Genomic DNA, 22,027 nt, shown 5'->3' on the forward strand with positions numbered 1-22,027 from the left:
TTCATTCGTACTTCATACTGTATTTGGGCTAGCCCATTTAATAATCGGGCCGGACCAATTAATTTAAATCTTAAGCCAAGCCCGGCCTATGACCCACCCAATACTGGGTCATGTTGGGCTCGGGCCAACCCGATTAATTATTTTAAGTTTTTATTACTGTTTAATAAATCAAATAGTTTTTTATGTCATTCAATTTTCTATCAAATTTTTTAACTTTCTACTGCTTTCATTCTATTTTCTATCCAATTTCACCACAAAAATAAAAATAATAAATTGAAACAAGCCTAATAGTAAATTTTTAAAAAGTAAAAAATAAAAAATACTAGTATAAATGGGCCAGCCCAAACCCATAACGAGCTCGGGCCGGCCCAACACAAAACGGACTTGGGCTGGGCCAGCCCAACAGGATAGAGAACATTGATCTAGCCCGGCCCATATTTATGGGCCAGACTCAACCCGGCCCACTTATTAATGGGCTAGGCCTGTGCCAGATTTAGGCCTGCCTTGTGCTGAATTTGTTGGCGGAGGTTTCACATCCATAAATGAAGTATCTTTTTTTCTCAAAAGTCCAATTTCTTAGTTTAAAATCCTCTTAACCTTAATACTAATATAAATATGTAATACAATCAACCCACAGTATACAATCAGTCCAAAAGTCCAAATTTTTGGCTGAAGTGATCTGAGATATGTTAGGATGTTAGCATTCATGGACCTAATATGTTTCTCAAAGCTCTCAACCTAGAAAACAACTTCTTGCAAAACATTAACTTCCAATTTTCATTGAGAAATTGATGTTCCTATAACCCATGAATCGATTCTCTTCTGCTGCATAACAAGAAGAAGCAAAGCAGCAAAAAAAGAAAAAAAATGTAAAATAAAAGTAGACAATTGAGGGATTTGGGAACGATGTTGTTGAAGAGAGTCAAAATGATGTTTATCCTCTGCTTGGTAGCAGAGAAAGAGGACATACTAACAAAATTGAAATAGAAGCTTGCTACTATCAGTCACTTAAATTAGTTTGGTTGAACCCGAACCTCTTATGTTTCATGCATAAAAAAAAAACAATCATGATTGAAGTTTACAATGTCCAATCAAGCTAATGTTTTTTAAAAAGCAACTAAAAGGAAGGTAATTTGGACAATTAAATTAATAAAACGAGATTAAAAAATAAGACTTAGAGTCCAATCCATTTTATGAGTCTTTCTTAAACTAAAACCGGTAGTGATTTAGGGTTTTTAATCAAGTCATTTTATTTTTTTTTCTTTGACGGCTTTATGTTAGGTTTTAACTCTAAAATTTTGGGCTCCGCCCAAAATCCCGGAGTTAAAACCTAACATGCAACCTCTATAAATTGGAGAAAATACCCTTCAAATTGGAGGAGGACTTTATTATGAATTAAAAGAATTTTCTTATAAATTAAAATGACTTTATTATGAATTTAAAAAAAATTCTTAAAAATTAAAGGATTTTATTATAAATTAAAGAATTTTCTTATAAATTTTAAAACTCCCGATTTCCATCTAAAAATTATTTTTTTAAGAGACCCCAGCTTAATTATAAATATAGAAGACTGCCAATAGTGGCTCCCTATTTTTTATTCTTTTCAAATCCATTTTATTAATTCAATCGCCAACTTTACCTTTACATTTTCATATTATTTTTTATTCTTTTATTGAAGGAATATTTCTTCATATTGATCAAATGCCAAATCATTAATCATCATTATAAATTTATAGTTGGCAAATATTCACACACAATATTCCTTTTATTTTCATTTGATTATTTTCAGCATGAAAGCTTAATTCCTTATAATTTATTAATTAATTTTGTGTTTTTTTAGGTAATGATTAACAACACTTTATAGCCCTTATGATAAAGCAATTCATGTAAATGTTGCAATGATAAAAATATTTACTTTTTGGTTAAAAAAAAAAAAAAAGAAGAAATGGCCTGTGTTATAACTGGAGGTCCCGATTTTACTATGCTCAATGCTCAACACCCCTCACCGAGCGCTCGTTGTGCCTTTGTTTTTTTTTTTTTTTTTTTTTTTTTTGTATTGGCATATAATCACTATCGAACAGTGACTATAAACTCTAGGGTTCCTTGGCCTGGTTTTTTTTACTTTTGGTTGTTTTGATCCCTTCTTCGGCAGGATGGGGGGAGTTGAGCTGTGTTTTATAGAGTTGAGTTGCGCTTGTTGAGCGTTGGCTTAGAGTTTAGGTTTGCCCAAAGCTTTGAAGCTAATCCATAAACTATAATTGTAGATTTAATAAAAAAACACAAATGTATATGAACCATAAACTAATATTCCAATAAACTATAATTACATATTTAATAAATAAAGAAATTATAATTGTAGATATCAAGATGAATACACAAATTTTTTTACTCATTAATTGGTGTCCGCGTGTTTTGAAGTTAGGACATACTCCGACAGTTTCTGTGTATATTCAGCACAAATACAAAAGGGAATATTGTTGCATTCTATTTGTAAATTGTAAAAGGTCTACTGCTGTACTTGTTTGACACACTACTTTTTCTTGCATGCGGTTGGTAGTTGATTGACATGGACAACTCTAATATAGCTTTCAAAGACCTCCCCAATTGCAGACATGACTCTTCCTAGCTAGTACTGCCAGCTTTAAAGTGAAGAAGACACGAGGATTATTAAAGAAGAGAAGAAGACATGGGAATTATTAAAGTAATGTTTTTGGGTTGTAAAGTGAGGATAATAAGGTGCCATTTTCCTTTCTTTATTGAAATTGATCCCATTCAAGGACCATTGGAGTCGATATCCACCCCATTTTTAAGATTACACCTTCCCTTCCCTTGGATTTCTTAGGCTTTTTACCCATTAAGTTTGGTCTCCAAGTGGGCATATATAAATGGATTTGCATTGTAGTCACATACAAAATTAAAAATGTTCTAAATTCGGTTCCTCTTATACTCTCAGATGAAAAAGGACAAAAACAATTTGGGTTTTGTACTATTGAAGGGAAAAATGTTTCCTTTTTTTGTTCACTAGTATTAATCATACATTCCCACTTGAATGGCATCATTGGCATGTAGGCTATTTGAACTTTCAGGAGCTGCATGTATACAAATTAATGAGATACATAAGATTGATCGCATATAACAAGAGTTTAATTTACTCTCATCCAACATTTCTCTCATTTGACAAATAATGCATGCTAAATTATTTGTGTCCTTTTTGACATATGAGTCACAAATAATCGCCTTTATGACATGTTTGACGGTGCAGCCATATAATTCGACTCCATTATCCGGTATGACTTTATTGAACTTACTTATACTGCATTTTGAAATAATGAACCAAATGGAAAAGACAACCAAACTATTTATACTGTATTTGTGTAACGTCGATAAATATGGTGAAGAATGCGGTCAATAAATATGATATATCATGTATGTAACGTTACTAAAATAACCGAAGTGATGCATGTGGAGCCCAGTTATGGGTTGGCAAAAATTATTTTTAAAATTACATTTTTAGAGGGAAACTTGGGCGCCAAGAAAAATAAGAAGTTGGAATAATTGTGATGGGCTTTATTAAGAGGCGTTGGCATGTTAGGAGGCTTGTACCAGGCATGCCGCTGGCTTTGTTTACCTAGCCCAGGCCCACTTCAGATAGCCCACAGCAAAGCTGCACAGCACAGCCACTAAAGTCCATATAGAACAACTTTGTGCCTTGCCATCAAGGATGTGCCAACATTTTGTATTGTAATTTCATTGGCTGTACGTGGCAAGAGTTAGATGTATTAATTTTCTTTTATAATTTTTTTTTTAAGATTTCAGGTTCAAGTATATGTGTGAGAATAGATAGAGAGATCAGATTAAGATAGTTTTCTCTTGGGAGACAACATATTGCATTAATAAATGAAATAAAATAAAACAATATCTCATAAGGCTCATTCAGTTGTACCGGATTACAAAGAGTTTATAAAAAAAAAAAAAATTTCTTATAGAACCCCAAGAACACATTTATGAGAATTTTTAATTGTGTAGGAATAACTTTTAAAAATGATCTAAATGCTTATTTGTAATACTAATATATAAATATATACACTAATAATATGATGCCTTTTTATTGTTTTTTCAGTGGAAGGTCTTAATCCCCCAGCAATTTGCCTTAGAAATTTTCCTTTGAAAGGTCTTAATCCCCCATCAATCTTATTCTCAAACAATCTGTTACTTGGGGAAAAAAAATAAAAAATCGAAGTTTATGCCTCCAATATTGAATTTGGTTAGAGTGTAAACATTTTTAAAGTTATATTAATTGGAGCTAGAGAATCGAATTCTAATTAATCCGTTATTCAACCCAAATTCATCACTTAGCCTATTATATAGTTTTTTGTTAGTCAATTTGAAATGGTATGCTATCAAATTATTAAAAATAAGTTAATTATTATTTGGTCCAATGGAAATATCTTATTTCTTTTTATTAATAAATTTTGAGTTCAAAATTCATGACACTAGTTAATTAATAAAAAAAACTATTTATAAGAAATGTAAATTATTACTAACCCCCTATTTAGAGCTAGGTTCTTTCATAACCCCCACCCTAAATCAATCTCTCCCAAAACCCTCTATTAGTCACTTAAACTCTCTCATAACCTCCTGGTCAACTAACACCCAGTTTGGTTTGACCCTTTTTTGTTTTAATATCCCTATTATAACCCTAGGCTATTCAAAATGGTTTTGCTCAGAGCGGTAGTCGGCCATCGATGACGGTAATAGTTTGCCAGTATTCCGACCCAGCCATACGTGACTGTATATGGAGGGTCGAATGCTGCATTTTTATGATTCATCTCTTGAGCCCCGAAATCTCATTATTAACCCTAGGCCTCACAACGTGTTGTGTAAGTAAGTTACAATTGCCCATTATACTAGTGGTTAGCATAGTTTTTCTTGCTTGAGGATCTTTGTCCACTTTATTTTGGACTTGGTAGACAATAATATCTTAAGCGAGTATGGGATTTGAGTGTTCTACGTACTTATCATGAATTGTATCTTGTCCCAAACTGAAACAAACTTTAATGTCTCATGCTCTTAAAGCAAGTTAATACATTTGATAGATATTAATAAGTACACTAGATGCAATGCAAGGCAGCAGAGCAATATATTTTACCTAATTATCTTCATTTTTTTTTTCTTAGACGTAATAAAAGTCCATATAAGTTATAAGCAATATTTTTTATCAGATAATCAAACATATTAAACTGTAGATTACAAATCTGAATCACAAATTCAAATAAAACCTTGCATGATAAATAATTTAGATTATTTATTTTACCAAATAATTAATCTAAATTATTTAATAAGATTAATACATTTTTCAGGTTTTCAGCTTCAGTGGCTTTATGTATCTCCAGCTGGACCCAACATATATATCCAAGTATTTCTTAGTTTGTATCACTATCCTTTTTACGAACAGAACAAAATTGAAAAAGGTAACCATGGACACACACACACACACACAAAAGGTAGCTTCTGATCGAACATGCACCATTATATTTTTATTTTTTTTCCAAATACTGCATAATGAGCAACTGCACACCATTATAATTTTATATCATTACATCTAGAAGGCTAAATCTCCCTTGACACATTTCATTCTTCAATATGCAAAACCAAGTGTTTATGACTGTCAAATAAAGCCCAAAATCTTAATTTTGTCACTATGGTAATGAACTTAAAATGTACTTAGTAATATTCATGTTTTTTTTTTTTTTTTTTTTGTGACGTCACTATCTCAGATACATATAATCACATATAAATTGCGTATATCGATATATTTACTTGATAATTCGATCACTTCACCTTGTCCCTTTATTACTAAACAATTAGAGTGCGGGTTTATATTTCTTCTATATATAGATCCAAAAATAAGTTCATCACTTTAGGTTGCTAGTGATTATCATGTCATGCTTTGTTGGTTAGCAATATGTATTAATGAGTCAACGTCTAAATTAATCAACCCAATTGATTGACTATTTCATATACATGGAAAGTCAAGTGTGCCAATTGGTTATGGACCTTTTTCACGCCATGTGCACCATATGTGTACTACATTGCATGTGGATTTTTGCTTCATGGGTTGGGTAGGGATCGAAGACTTTTGAAGCTAGCAAAATATATAGCTAGCCTAAGTAGCTTTCTTTATGTGAACCAAAATGAAGAGCAACCACGCAAAGCTTAGGATTTTTCTTCTTTCAGTTTCACGTGCATGGACAGTTTGGCTTTACAGGCTTACAGCTTGGCTTTTGCACTTTTCAGATTATGATTTTGAAGGCTTAGATAGAGCCTTTGAACTTTGGGAATTAATTGAATTTTATTGTTGGTTGCAAGTTGATGAAAGGATTAATCATAACCTCATATAATTGCTAGCTAGCCAGAGAGGTTGATCATTATGATTGATCAAGTTATACTTAATCTGTGGGCTCCAAAATTAGTTACATAACAAATTTGGATCCACTATTATAATTAAGTTGAACATCACTTCAAATCTAGCTTAACTTGAAAGGTTTTTGATTCTGCGCTCAAGAGATAGTCATTTAAGTAGACCCATTTAAGTACTAGCATAAGTTGGTGTCAAGTGTCAACCACAAGAATTGAATATACATTCTACAAGCATATAAATGATGAATTTATGTTACATATATAAAATGTTTACTTTTTTTATTATTATTATCAATATAAAATGCTTATTTTAAGATCATTCATTTCATAGAAAAATCTTGAAAAATTATTAAGGGATTCAATTGTGATCAAATAAATAATAGCAAATACTATGATTTCGATAAATACTGAAATAATCACAATAAATTTAATTATTTAAACAGTTTTTTATTTGTCTAATCATTTTGTAATAGGTTCTTTAATTGAATTCATTGTAGTATAAGAAAATATACCATTTAATTAATATACTCTAATGGATAATCACTTATTTGAGGTGAGACTCTTATTTATTTGTTGTATTTGGCCCACAATTGCTAACACTAATATTATATTTAGAGGCTCTCTCTAATGTGGGATGCAAATTTTGGGATCAATGCAAGTTGTGGATTGACGACGAGTTTATACTTTTAGGGTATAGTATTAATAAATACACACATGTTATAATATATGGATTAGTAATATCACGTGACGGTATTACAATCACACCAAAAAATTGCTTAAAATGTGAAGATTAATGCATTTAATGATTTAGCACCATTGTTGAAATCAATAATTCAATGAAGTAAATCTAACCTTTGAAAGCATTTTCCCTCAATTCAAATTTTGTAGGTGAGCACTTATAGTACTATGCTTATAGCCAAAATGATGTCATTTTATGATTTAGAGTTGGCTAAATTTGACTATTGGTCCTTGTTGTTTGGGTCAAGTTTCAATTTCGCTCATGTAGTTTTAATTTTTCTAATTTGGTCTTGTACTTTACAAATTTTAATAATTTGTAAAGTACACGACTAAATTGTAACAATTTGTAAAGTACATGACCAAATTGTAATATTTTGTAAAGTACATGACTAAAAGCACAATAAATTTGATGATTTAATGAATGAAAATGCTAATGTATCCTTAAATTTCAACGATTTGTAAAGTATAATACCGAAATCAAAACAATTAAAGCTATAGAGACAAAAGTGAAATTTGGCCTAAATACAGAGATCAAAAGTGAAATTTGGTCTTTAATTGAGCCAATAGTTTTGATTACAAGTACAATATCAATAAAAGAGTAAGTAGAGGATTAGAACTCTTTGATATATTGAGGAGTTGTCAACATCCTTGTAATTAGGTTCAACCCCTAATTAAACTGGGTTGTAACTTTAGGAAGTCTTGAAAAGAAGGGAAAAAAACATGTAGTGATGTTTATTTGGGAAAATGATATGAAATCAGGGAAGACTTTCCCCCCTTTTAAAAATATCTCTAGCATTGTGAAAATGCGGAGTTAACATCATCCACATGCTTCTGGATATGTTCTGACTTTTGATATTTATTTTTGGTCTGTTTAGTGTTCTTTTCATTATGTCATAATTAGGAATTGAGGCATGGTTGAAGCCGGCATCGTTTTTTAATTTATTCCATCAATTTTGTAATGGGAATTAGCATGCTTAGTGCCACAATATTATATCATTATTGTATGAGTATCCCTTCAAATGTACTATATATATAATTCAATCTATAATTTTATACATATTTCCAACTTGGTGACTCTACTTCTAGACATCGATTAAGTTTTTTTTTTTTCTTTCATTTGCTAACCAATTGGGTTTATGTCTTTTTCTGGCATTGTTGTAATAGAGATGCAAGGTTTGGCAGGGTATGGAAATAAAGTTGAAAATCCATGGCCTAGGACATATCTTTTCTAGTAGTTTGTTTAAGCAACATAATTTATTCTTTCATATTTATTTTAGTGTAAACTATTCAAAACCCCCAAATTAAAGCTTAGTTATTTCAAAACCTCTAGCTTTACTAAAGTTAATTCAGAACCTCCTATTAGTTATTTAAACTCTCCCAAAACCCTCTGGTCAACTAACAACCAGCTAGGTTTGACCCCAAATTTTTCTAATATTCCAATTATAACCCCAACTGGTCACTTAATCAGTTAATCACATTTCTCTCTTTCACATTCTCTTTCTCCTCTGCGTTCTCTCTCTCTCTCTCTCTCTCCGCGTGGCTGTCATCGGCGAGTGCTCCGTCGTCCGGCAACGGTTGCCGGCGAGACCGGTCCCAATCTTCTCGTCTCTCCTCTCTCTTCCTCCCTATGCCCTCCACGTGCCGTGAAACCAAACGTCGACGCCGGATCGGGTCTAGGTAGATCTGAGCTCTCTCGCCGGTGATCCGTCAATTCCAGCGACGACGAGGTGTCGGACTGGTTGGGTTATTCTCGCCTCTTCCTCCTCTATCTATCCATGGCCTTTTCTTTCCCATAAAATCCACAGAAACCCAAATACAGCCCGAAGTCCGATCGTCATCTCCGGCGGTGACTTCGAGATTCCGGCGACGTCGCAACCGCTCTCCACTTCCAGAAGCTTCCTCTCGACGTGGTGAGTGTGATGATGGTCTCTGATTCTCCAACTGACCACCGTGGACGGCGAATCGACGCCGAGAAAGTCTGAGACTTATCACCGCCGTTGCCGGCGATTCCGGCGGCAGATTGAAGTGGTTCCGATCTCATTCTTCTCCCCTTGACAGTCTTTCTCTACTGGTATACAAATTTTGGTTCAATTGCATTGAATTTCAAAAGCCCTGATTTGAAAACCCTAATTTTAAATTGATTTGTGAATCTGTCTGTGAAATGTATAATTTGTGAATCTGTCTGTGAAATGTATAATTTGTGAATCTGTTTTAATTGAATTTGTTATAAATCAGATAGAAATGTGGTTTTTAATTGATTTATAAGTATATACAAATTTACTTCATTTATTGATTAAACAGTTTTAGTTCGTGAAACAGTTTCATTTCGTGAAACAGTTTCAGTTCGTGAAACATGAGTTTTAAATGAATTTTGAATGAAATTATGGTTCTGAAATATGATGAATCAAATTTGCAGGTAGAAACAGATCAAGGCAGTGACGACTGTCGTGTACTCGTCGCGCGTGAGGTGATCAGACGACGTTGTATTGTTGGCTACTCCTCTCATCTCAATGACTTGTTGTATTGTTGTTTTTTTTTTTTTTGATAAGTTTGCTGTGTTCTTTTTAGTGAAACAGAATTCAGTAAAGGTGTAACTGTTTTAGTGAAGTGTAATTGTTTTAGTAAAGGTGTAATTGTTTTTTAATTAAGGTGTAATTGCATTTTAGTCGAGGTGTAATTGTTTCATCACTTAATTCAGTTTCAGTAAGTGAATTCATAACTGAATTCTTCAATTTAGTGTAACTGAATTTCTGAAATTCAGTTTCGTAATTGAATTCTTGAAATTCAGTTTCAGTGTAACTGAATTTTTGAAATTCAGTTTTAGTGTAATGAAATTCAATTTCAGTGTTTGATTTTAGTTTTAGCGAAATATTGAGTTTTAGCAAAAACTTCAATTCCAAAAAAAAAAAAAAAAAAAGTTTCACCAAAATTCAGTTACAGTGACGTCAGCGCACGTCAGCATGAGTCAGCGCGCGTCAGAAGGGTAATTTAGGATTATAAGTTGTATGAGGTTTTGAAAGAGTTTCTAGATGGGTGGGGGTTTAGACAAATTTTTTTAGTGATTAGGGTGTTTAAAATTAGGCACTATAAGAAATGTAAATTATTACTAACCCCCTATTTAGAGCTAGGTTCTTTCATAACCCCCACCCTAAATCAATCTCTCCCAAAACCCTCTATTAGTCACTTAAACTCTCTCATAACCTCCTGGTCAACTAACACCCAGTTTGGTTTGACCCTTTTTTGTTTTAATATCCCTATTATAACCCTAGGCTATTCAAAATCTGTTTTCCATTTTTATTTCTCTTATTCTCACGCTCTCTCTCTTTCACTTCTGTGCTCTCTCTCTCTCATATGGTGCGTTCTCTCCCCACGCGACTGTTGATGGCGCGTGCTTTATCGTCCAGCGACGGTTGCCAGCGAGACCAGTCTCGATCTTCTTGTCTCTCCTCCCTATTCTTCCCATGCCTTCCGCGTGTCGTGAAACCAAGCGTCGACGTCAAATAGAGTCTAGGAAGACCCGAGCTCCCTCGTCCGCGATCCGCCGATTTCGACGAAGAGGAGGTGCCGGACCACCATGGATGGATTCCTCTTGTCGTCCAGAGTCTGCTGGTGCTCTTGGACATCATGACGCTATCGATTTCTCTGGAGATCGACGAGCTGAGATGGCGATCGGAGGTGGCGATCTGTAACCATTTCACCTCTCTCAGTCACCATTCCTACATCTGTTTCAATTGGCTTGCTATGTTGGCTTCTTGATAAGCTTGTTCATGTATGCCAAGGATTGGACAATGGTGATTTTGCTACTATCTTGCAAAATCAGGTAGAGTAATGGAATCTTCAAACTCATAATTTATTTTGGTACACCATTAATTGGATGAGATTTAGTAGTGGTTTCTTTTGTTTCTGCCTGTTAGCAGATGCTTGTTTCTTGGATGAGAGCTTCTAGATTGAAACTGTCAGGCGAATTATCTTGACACGGCAAATAATGTGAAACTAAAAGTTTGGATTGTCCTTGTGTGTAATTTGGATTTGAGCTCATAGATGGTTTGAAAGGTTAATTTCCATTATTATTTAAATTATTAGTTGATGTTCAGAAAAACAGTAGTTGGATAGAGAGCTTTAAGCCTACATTTATTGATTAAACAGTTTCAGTTTGTGAAACAATTTCAAATCGTGAAACATGAGTTTTAAATGAATTTTGAATGAAATTATGGTTCTGAAATATGATGAATCAAATTTGCAGATAGAAACAGATTGAGGCAGTGGCGAATGTCGTGTACTCGTCGCACGTGAGGTGATCGGACGACGTTGTCTAGGGTTTCAGTTTCACTAAATTTAATTTCACTGAAGTCAGTTTCAGTGCATTCAGTAAATGTGTAACTGTTTCAGTGAAGTGTAATTGTTTTAGTGAAGGTGTAATTGTTTTTTAATTAAGCTGTAATTGCATTTTAGTCAAGGTGTAATTGTTTCATCACTTAATTCAATTTCAATGTTTGATTTTAGTTTTAGCGAAATATTGAGTTTAAAAAAAAACTTCAATTCCAGATTAAAAACAAAAAGTTTCACCAAAATTCAATTACAGTGATGTCAGCGTGCGTCAACACGTGTCAGCATGCGTCAGAAGGGTAATTTAAGATTATAAGTTATAGAGGGTTTTGAAAGAGTTTCTAAATGGGTGAGAGTTTAGGCAAATTTTTTAGATAATAAGGGGTTTAAAATTACGGACTATTATAAGAATAGTTAAACTTATGGAATCTCTTATGGCCAAAAAAAAAAAAAAACTTACGAAATCTCTTTTCACTGTCTTTCGACAAGATCAAGATGATGGACTTTTTGCATGCATACATTATCCGCAAATTATCCTTATCCCAAAGTCTGACATATCCATCCTGCCATGCACCCTATCAAGTATCAACCTCAGCCTCAAGTGGCTTTTCTTCGCACATATATACACCCTAAACTCAAATATTAATAGTAATAGTACTTCCAATTCCTTGAATACTTGGCATGTAATGGCCGTCAGCAACTAAACCTAAACCTACCTGCAGTTAATCATTTAAACAAGAACCTTCCACACTCAATTAATTGAGTGATAGAGTGATAGTGAATATATATTATCTTATTAATCCTCAAAATCTTGCTGGACATGCCATATCAAGAATAACACTTCTATATTTTTGGTTATATATATTGTCCAAATCAGAAATGAGCAGCTTGTGGACCAAAACCAAAATCATATATGTTTAGTAGTTGGATCCGCGCACACATGTTATAAGATAAGGCACGATTTAATTGTAATGGAACAATATTAGATGATGAGTATCATATATATACAAAATCTATTCCAAAGTCAATGATGCATGGATTGATCATTATATATGGACCCACTAAATCTTCTCAAAAGGATCCTTATAATGAGATAATACACATGCAGTTTTATCATTTAGCATAACATCAGTATTGGATATAGCACTATACCAATTTCCATACCAAAAGTTTTTGACTTGTTTTGAGGTTGGTCTAAAAGTTATGGATATGGACATTTATTATATTTAATTATTATATATAAAAGTGATCCTTATCTGATATATTCTTCTTCTTCTTATAATATATGATTGTAAAAAAAAAAAAAAAAATTAGAAATAAACTCAAAAGGTATACATGACATTAGGTAAAACTCAAGGATTTTTCACTTTTAATTTAAAATTTTAAACCCATTTTGATAGATGTTAGATTACTTTCCTTCTATAGGTTTTGATGAGTCACCATATTACTCGACAGTCTCATATTACCCCTATATTTTCAAATGGTAACTTTTAATGTTAAATTAATGAATATCATATTTTAAGCAATTGTCAATTAACAATTATGATTATGACAATTAAATTTTTTCATTTCAAGTTGTAATTTGAAATTTTGAATGTTCTTACATAATGGTTGTGTGTCATTATTTTTCAAAGATATATGCATTTTTTGTTTATTTATTTTTCTCGGAACTTTTGATAACAAGGTAAATAAAATTGTCATCCTTCTTCTTCAATCGTCTTCTTATTCTTTCTTCTTGTTTCATCTTCCATCTTTTTTTTTTTTTTTTTTTTCATCTTCCATCTTTAACCTAAGCAAAAGGTATCTTCTCCTTCTTTCATCTTTTTCTTTATTTGAGCCAAAGGTATATTCTTCTTATTTATTTGACTTGATTTAGAGGTTTCTTATTCTTCTATCCTTTTTTAGTTACCTGAATTAGAGGTGTTGATATTTTGTACTTTTGAGTTTATATACCTATTTTGGGTGGCCTGGGATACCTTTGGTTTATACACCTCATGAGGCCGGAGGTTGAATTTTTAGTAGAGTTGAGTATAGAGTTTAGATGACTATTTGGATTGTGTTAGGTAATATTCTTTAGATACTTGATGAAATGTTGTTATGAATTTTTTGTCAATTTGAATACCTTATGGTGAGGTTGGGAAAGAACAATAATGGTTTAAGGTTGGAGATTGGATGAGTTTGTATACGGGGATGTTACACAAGCTAGTAAAGGCTTTGTTAATTACCTATAGATCGATTAGGTAATGAAATTAATATAGTTATGCTTGTTTTCTGGTGCATTGTTGCATTGTACGACTATGTAAAAGATTGTGATTATGTACCTTAAGAATAGGTTCATATTTGTGTTGACTTTATTACCTTTTTATTCTCTTAAATTTTAATTGGAGGCTTACTTGTTCATTTTTCACTATCTATATATATAGTAGATAAATTATACGTATATATTTGGTGTTTAACGTGCTCAGGATAGTTGTGTATTTAGAATTAAATGTAGGTGCGCTATAAAATATTAGGGAATAAAAAATTTTAAAATTCAAAAATAAAAGTAATAAATGCCTAAATTTATGAATTCTTGATTGATATATTTCTATTATTTACCCTAAGGGGTAAAATAGACATACAAAATTAAGAAACAGGCCTAAATCGAAAACTAAAAACCCTTGGGTTAAATCTAATAGCCATTATACTGTTTGGGCTTAAATCTAAAAATCTCTATAAAAAATTCCCTAAACCCTATAACTCTATCCTTAACCCTATTTTCCTAACTACAAATGGCCGGTGGCAAGTTATGGCAGCCATGGTGTAGCTCCATAGTCATGGCCTTCTTCTAGGCTATTGTGGCTTTCCATGAAATCATTAATTTCTTTTTGTTTATTGTGTTAAATATTTGCCTCTTAATGTAATTTTGTATAACAATAAACTTGTAATTTGAATATTTCATTTTTTAAGGAGGAGCGGGCAGAGTTACTAAAAGAGTACGTAATTTGAATATTTCATTTTCTAAGGAGGAGCGGGCAGAGTTAGTATAGTGATATTTTCTTTCTCAATATTGAGGGATGTCCTAGCTAAGTGAATTGAATCCCTCTCCCCACATAAATAGGTGTAGTGTTTTTTTTTTTTTTTTATTTGGAGCGAGAGGGGGAGTCATGCTTGAAACTTCTTTTAATATTGGGAAAAGAAATGCCACTAAATTAATAGTTAATTAGTTGGTACATATATAGATGTATGTAGTGTTTAATAATCCACATATATATTTTTTATCTAAATAATCCATATATTTGATATCCCGCCTATATAGTCTAAAAAAAGGAGAAACTACACAAACACCTGACACAAATTAATTAATACCTACCCTATAGCTTGAGTATAAAGCATGATACAAGCTAGCTGCGTACATCTCTAGAATTCTTGTCTTACAACCTCAAACACTTGAAAGGAAAGAAAATAAGATCATAAATCATAGATCAAGGGGCTGGAAAATACTGAACCAACATCATGATGATGTCTTAGTTGGAGTTTTCAATCATAAATCTCTTAATAACTTGCAGTGCTTCATTTGAGACTTCTGAGTATGGATCATTTGTGAAAAACCCATGTTGCTGTCCATCAAATTCCACATACTCAACCTTCTTTCCTAGCTCTTTCAGCTTTCTCCAGTAGCTCTCCACCCTATCTTTCAAAATTTCATTGCCACCCACGATAACCAAGATTGGATCAAGAGCCACCTGCTCAAGGTTAGGGCTGTTTGGTCCAAATGGGTTTACTAATGGATGGTCCCTGGTTTCTCCTTTTGGCATTGAAAGCCTCCAAAATCTGTATGGTAAAATTTTAAAAAAAAATTAATACAAGGAATTATCATATATGATTTTCGGACTTTGAGTATGTCAGTATGATTAGGGTCATCAAATTTATTTACCAAATTTTATTTACAAATGATATTAAATACGTGTACATATTAAAACATCAAATAATGATTGGTTAAGGGAAATGAAGATGATGATGATAATGGACATGGCAGTATGGCACTATCTTTTAATTATTGTACGGGTGGAGAGGTCAAGCTTATATTGGATTAAGCACTACGTTAAAATGATTATTTCACATTTGGTATCTGATATAACAAGGCTATCCTAGTATGGTCTTAATCAGATAATTTTGGGTTGGTAGGTCATACTTATATGGATTAAGCACTATCTTACAAAGTTTATAATCAAATGATTAGTAGTGACATGCAAAATTATGTGTACGCGCGTGTACAAATAATGTTATTAAAAAGCAGGAAACTCAAACGTTGATCATTCTTACATGGTAAGTAGTTATCATTAGCAACTGGTTCAAGATGGACCAAATCATATGAAAATTTTTATATGAACAAATTAAATATCATATAGATGAAATTAAAGTATATCTTCACTAGCTGTTAAAGTTAATTAAAGTATAAAGATTTTTTTGTATCCAAATTTTTTAAGACACCCAACTAATCTTTAATACATATTATTAATTAGACGATTGGTCATCTGACTCATCTATAATTATGTTGTGGATTTGGATTATAAGTATTGTTTTGAATTTGGCCACCTTGGCAGACACAAGCTTAATTAATTATTTGAAGATATTATTTGGATAAGACACCTCTCCAATATGAATTGTTGAGTGATATGACTCAATTCAAGGTCAAATGGCACACGTAAAAGAAGATCAAAATGACTTTTCACATCATCAACTTTAGAGGGATTTGGAGGTCCATTTTCTGCTCCACCTCTTTTACGTGTCTTGTCAGCTTCTAAAAGTCACCTAATTCTCACAAATATTCAAGATAAATTATATTATCTTTTGTTTTTGGTCTTAGTCTTATGAAATGACAAAAATGAATTTCACTAAGTACCAAAATCTTGATTATATTTCTTTGTGAAGATGATATAACATTATATTGATAAGAACCCATATGCCCGTAGTCAAATTTGATTGAATGAGCTCAAAAACCTTAAATTGGATATTATTTTTTTTTGTTTTAGTCAAATTTCACTCTATGAGATTCTTACTTTTTTTTTACTATTGTTTCTTTTTTCTAAGGGAAAATGTTTGGCTCATTTTAGAGTTAAATTCTTGTTAGAAAATGAGGTAGGTAAAGTATAATCAACACGTGTCCACTAACAGAGAGGAATGGTTCTGTTTTTTGACCAAAAAAGAAAAAAAGATTCTTTCAAACAAAATGTAGATATATACCTGTTAAATTATAATTTATTTGTAATTAAGGAAGAATATATTTGGCCAAAAAAAAAAAAAAGAAGAATATATGACTCTTATGTATAAGAAACATTTTTCTTTTAAATCACAAATTAATTAAGTACATGCTATTGTCTTTGAGCTTTTCACAAACTTGATGTTCATGTCATACTTGAATAGTTGACATAAAATTTTTAAATTTTTCTCGATCGAGCAAGGTAGATACATGCACATTGGAAGAAGCATTACCCTAAATAATTGGCTTAGTGTGTTTGTGCATACTTAATTGTGAAGCAAGTTTAATGTTTGCAGATAATATATATATTAAAGTGTCAATTTAAATTAATCATGTTATATTTTTGTTGATAAATTTTTGTAAGATCGATATGACATTATGCGATTCACGTTCACAGTTAACAAGATAACAAGTGAAACGTACGATCGAAATCGAATGATGCCACACAAGAAACTAACAATTGACAAGTTGCGTTACCTGTCAAGTATCTCCAAACTCAACAATGTCTCACTTGGCCCCTCCTCCGACTTTGTCCTCTCCACACCACCAAAAAATGGCGCCAGCAACACATACCCACGAACCCGAACCGGCGCCGCCTTGACCGACCCATCCCCGAGCCGAACAGCCAGCTGGTGAGCCATGTTGCCCCCGGAAGAGTCCCCCACTACGAAAACCCGGTCAAAGTCAACCGTACCACCCATCCATGCATCACAATCATCACCACTCTCAGTCATCAAAGCCTCCCTCCGCAGCCACTCCACCGCACTCACTGCGTCCTCCACCGCCGCCGGTAGTTTCTGCTCCGGCGCGAGGCGGTAGTCGGGGGCCACGACCACCGCGTCGAGCCCCGACGCCAGGCCGACGCAGCAGTTGTGGCAGTTGGGCCACACACGCGAGCCGATGCAGAAACCACCACCGTGGAAGTAGAACACCACGGGGAGCTTATTATTAGAAACGGTGCGTTTTGGTGATTTGGGTTTGTACAAGCGGAGGGAGAGGTTGAGTTTTTGGTCGAAAACGATGTCTTTGGAAACAACAGAGTCGTCGCTAATGACTGGAATGTTGAAGTCTATGTCTACTAAAGAGCAGCGGTGGACTGTGCCGTCGCTAAAGACTTGGAGTATGCCCATGCAGTCTTCAACAATGTGAGGGAGGGAACCCATTTTTTGGTTAATTAAAGCAATTTGGAGGTGAAGAAATGAAGAAAGATAGATTGTTGAGGGTATATATAGTGAAAATTTGAGGGATAATTGTGTAAATTAAAGGGCACATTATTGTGAGGGGGGTGGCATATGCGTGCATGACCATTGGTTTATCTTATTGTGTTTGAATATGGACCATATATGGATGAGCTGAAAAGCTTATAAAGCTTGGACGGTTGAAAATTACGGGCTCTCTCTCTCTATTGTTGGATGTATCGATCCTTCCACTTATTTTTTCTCTACTTTTAATTATAGAATTATAGTCGTCCTACTTTTAATTATAGAATTATAGTCGTGTTATCCAATAATATAGAGTAAATAAAAAAATAGATTCATAAACTTTTAGGTGTGAATAGAATTACAAAAATTCTTAAATTTGTATTACACAATTATGATTAAAGTAAGTTAAAATAGGGCAAAAAATTATACCAAATCATTATTATTTTTTATTACTTGACTTTTAATCTCACTTTTTTAAGGATTCAGATCTTTTTTGAATTTTTATGTACCTGTTTTTATTTCATTTTTAATTCCAATCGTGTATTATAAATCTAAATTTGTGTACAAAGCAATGGATTTATAACATTCTGTATGAACCAAATCCATATTATCCTATTGTTATACTCTTCTATCAATATCAGATTTTTTTTTAGTTTTTATTATTTGCTAAACTATAAAGGGGAACCTTTTCTATATGTGATAAAGATTGCAGATATCTTTCTTACCAAATAAAGATTGTATATATATATATATATACAAAAATGTTCTAAAATTAACATAATCCCCTAATTATTATAATAATAAGAGAATAATTACTATATATCCCCTAATTACCATATGCTGATATGCATATACAATCACTAGTACTTGTCCACTGGAAGAGTCGGCTGGCTGGTGATTGTTTTACTTTTGGATATATAGTGATAAAGGGTGAATAAAATGCGTTTCTTTTCCACTGAAAAAAAAAAAGAAAAAAGAGCGTTTCCTTTCACTATTCAAAAAGAAAATGCTTCCTTTTTCGTTCATTCCCACTTTGAAAGGACATGTAGACTGTTAAAACTTTCGAGGGCTGTATACAAATTAATGAGATAAGATCCCCAATTGCCAAAAAAAAGAAAAAGAAAAAAAGAGATAAGATCCCCAATAACAAGAGTTTATTTTTTTGGCCATCCAATAACAAGAGTTCATTCTCATCATTTTTCCACTTAAAAGGTATCGATAATTTATATAGGAATCCAAATTAACCCAATGGTCACTGCTATATAAATATTGCTATAATTTGTTTTGTGAAAGGCCTCGATCTGCTATATAAATATTGCCCACAGGCCACAGCCCACGTGAACTATTGTTGTGTAACAAGACAAATAAGCTATAGAGGAAATTGCACCATTGGTCTTCTTTAGATGTTTAATATTGGTCTACGATCTCTTTTTTGTTATATATTGGTTTACTAATTTTGTAACGTTTTCTATTGTAATTCAAATTGTCATATTAGCACAAACGATTATATATTTTAGTAATGTGATACACATATGAGGCACTGGTGTGGTCTACTTATTCTTCACTTAGTTCTATATTGATCCACAATAGAGCCCCATATATGCATCACATGACTAAAATAGATGGCCGTTTGTGCTAATTTAACGATTTGGACTACAATGAAACACGTCACAAAGTTAGTAAACTATTATGGAATGAAAAAAAATATGAACCAATATGAAACTAAATAAAGAATAAATAGACCAATAATACGATTTCCTCATAAACAATATATAATGCCTCTTTGGGCTTCGTTTTCCTTCAGAAAAGAAAGCAAAAAAGTTACGCATCACTTTGACCGCAAGCCATATATGCAAGTTGCTGAAAAAAATTGGTTTTATTACACTTTACTCACCTGAACTTCGTCACCTAAAAAAAAAATTGTGTCAATTTACCACCTAAATTAAAAATTTGTTGCAATGTACCACCTCTAGTTCATTTTGTCTAAATTTTTGTTAAAAATAAGGGTGTTTTGATCTTTTCAAATCAATTTTTTATTGTGTCAAAGAAGATAAAGTGTAAAAAAACTATTTTTTTTTTCTAACAATAGGAATTTGGAAAAAATCAAAACACTCTTATTTTGAACAAAATTTTAGATAAAATTAGTCAGAGATGGTACATTGCAACAAATTTTTAATTCAAGTAGTAAATTGACACAATTTTTTCTTTAGGTAGTGAAGTGAGATTGAACCAAAAGTTCAAGTGGGTAAAATGTAAAAAAGCCAAAAAAAATTTGAGTGTAATTGGTAAACCTTATTGTCTTGTTTGGGTGGTCCATTTGTGATTGCAATGGAAGTAATGAGGTTTGAAAATGAATGTGTTGCATGTGTATGTGAATGTGAAATCTGTGATAGTGGACCAGTGGTATTGGTATTGGGTGGGTGTTGGGTTGTGTTCATCATGCATGGTGCTGGTCATGCTGGTAGCCAATAGCCATTGATTAGTCCGAATCAAGCCTACCACTTAGAGAAACTTCACCCTGACCTTTCTTAAGTCTACACAAATTATGGTCTTTGCCTATTTAAGTAATGGGCAGGCATTCACATATTAGACCAGTTCGTCTCTAGAACAATTAACTAAATTACAGTTAACAATGCAGATGGATTGGTTAGTTTCACGATCAATTGACAAGTACGAATTTTATGGGTATTCTATGAGGTTAGATCAATCGATATTCATTAATTGTTTAAATTTTAGGTTTTAACGCTCGAGTTTGACTCTTTATTTTACACTCTAAAATAAATCCTTAATCCTTAATCCGATATCGTTTTTCCATAAATATATGCAGTAGCATAATGAAAATGTAAGTAGAGGATCCTATTTCATCTTCATCAGTGTCAAAATCAACAGCATTAAGTAAGAGCTAATGCACATGGGTATAGTGTGCATGATTCTAATAAGCCTAAAATCCGAAGCCAGCATAGCTGAGTACACATTCCTAGTTGTGTTGAAGTTGTGGTGAGGTGATGGTGATGGTGACGGTGACGGTGATGGTTGTAAGGTCGGCCAATTTAGTAGTAGTCCTGCATTTTCTTGTGCTTCATGTATTGTGCTGTCAATACTTGTATTATTGCCCAATCCACAGGTCGACCACAATTTTTTCTTTTGATTATTTTGCTTGGAAAATTATAGTTTGGCCACATTTCAACAGAATCCATGATGATTGAAAGAGAAAATGAAAGGAGAAATGGTTAAATAAAAAAATGGTCCATGAACTTTACAATGCATCTTAATTTGGTCCACGAACTTTTCAAGTTGTACAAAAGCAGTATAAACGTTAACTTCTATCGAAAAATTTAATAGAAACTAGTCATATGCATCAACAAGTGACCACATTTTCAGAGGCATTTTAGTCTGTTCATCACATTTTTATGTGACCAATTCCATTAACTTTCGGATGGAAGTTAATGTTTGTAATGCTTTGGTACAACTTGGAAAATTCGTGGATCAAATTGACACTTTTTATAGTTAGTAGACCAAATTGAAATTCAGTGTAAAGTTCGTGAACCATTTTTGTATTTAACCCAAGGAGAAAATGATGTTCAATGTTTTTTGCACCTTACAACTCTGTTATACAAGAGAGATGAGATGGGAATCATTTTTGGTTGTGTGGCCAAATGATATGTTACTATTTCATTTATTCAACCTTGAACCCATTTTATATTTCATCTCAAGTATATTTACATCCATCAACTATAGGGTTCATTTCAAGTTGGTCTATGAACTATAAAACATTTTAAATTTCTCCATTAACTATTGGGTTCATTTCAAGTTGGTTAACGAACTATAAAACATTTCAAATTTTTCCATTAACTAACAAAAACATACAAAATGGTAGACAAAACCAGGTTGACGAAAAATCGGACCGAACCGGATTATTTATATATTTTATATTATAAAAAAATTATATATATTGAATAAAAAAGGTGTAAAGTTTTTTTGCACATGCTGAGATTCGAACCCATGACTTTATGAGGAGAGTCAAAGTATGAATTCTCACTACACCACTTAACTACTTGTAAAATTCAAGTACATGCAATATATTTATAAACATACTGAT

The 22,027-nt window shown here is 32.8% G+C and overlaps 1 protein-coding gene across 1 annotated transcript; it reads right to left on the reverse strand.

The window, feature by feature from the left end:
- Positions 1-14,712: 14,712 nt before the first annotated feature.
- LOC147282221 (alpha/beta-Hydrolases superfamily protein) lies at positions 14,713-17,936 on the reverse strand. Its single transcript, XM_086247125.1, has 2 exons — positions 17,204-17,936; positions 14,713-15,297 (listed from the first exon to the last, which is right to left on the reverse strand). The coding sequence occupies exons 1-2, from the start codon at positions 17,887-17,889 to the stop codon at positions 14,991-14,993; spliced, it is 993 nt and encodes a 330-aa protein (XP_086103251.1). The 5' UTR covers positions 17,890-17,936; the 3' UTR covers positions 14,713-14,990.
- Between the last annotated feature and the right edge of the window lie 4,091 nt (positions 17,937-22,027).

The sequence above is a fragment of the Dryas octopetala genome, chromosome 6 (genome assembly GCF_963921425.1).
Source record: "Dryas octopetala chromosome 6, drDryOcto1.1, whole genome shotgun sequence".
In the NCBI taxonomy this organism is placed as follows: Eukaryota; Viridiplantae; Streptophyta; class Magnoliopsida; order Rosales; family Rosaceae; genus Dryas; species Dryas octopetala.

Bases quoted from the DNA above. Each gene is read 5' to 3' on its own strand.
- LOC147282221 (XM_086247125.1), bottom strand. From the start codon at position 17,889: ATGGGTTCCCTCCCTCACATTGTTGAAGACTGCATGGGCATACTCCAA. The intron at 15,298-17,203 runs GTAACGCAACTT...TTTACCATACAG, and splicing joins AGTTTGGAGATACTTGACAG to ATTTTGGAGGCTTTCAATGC.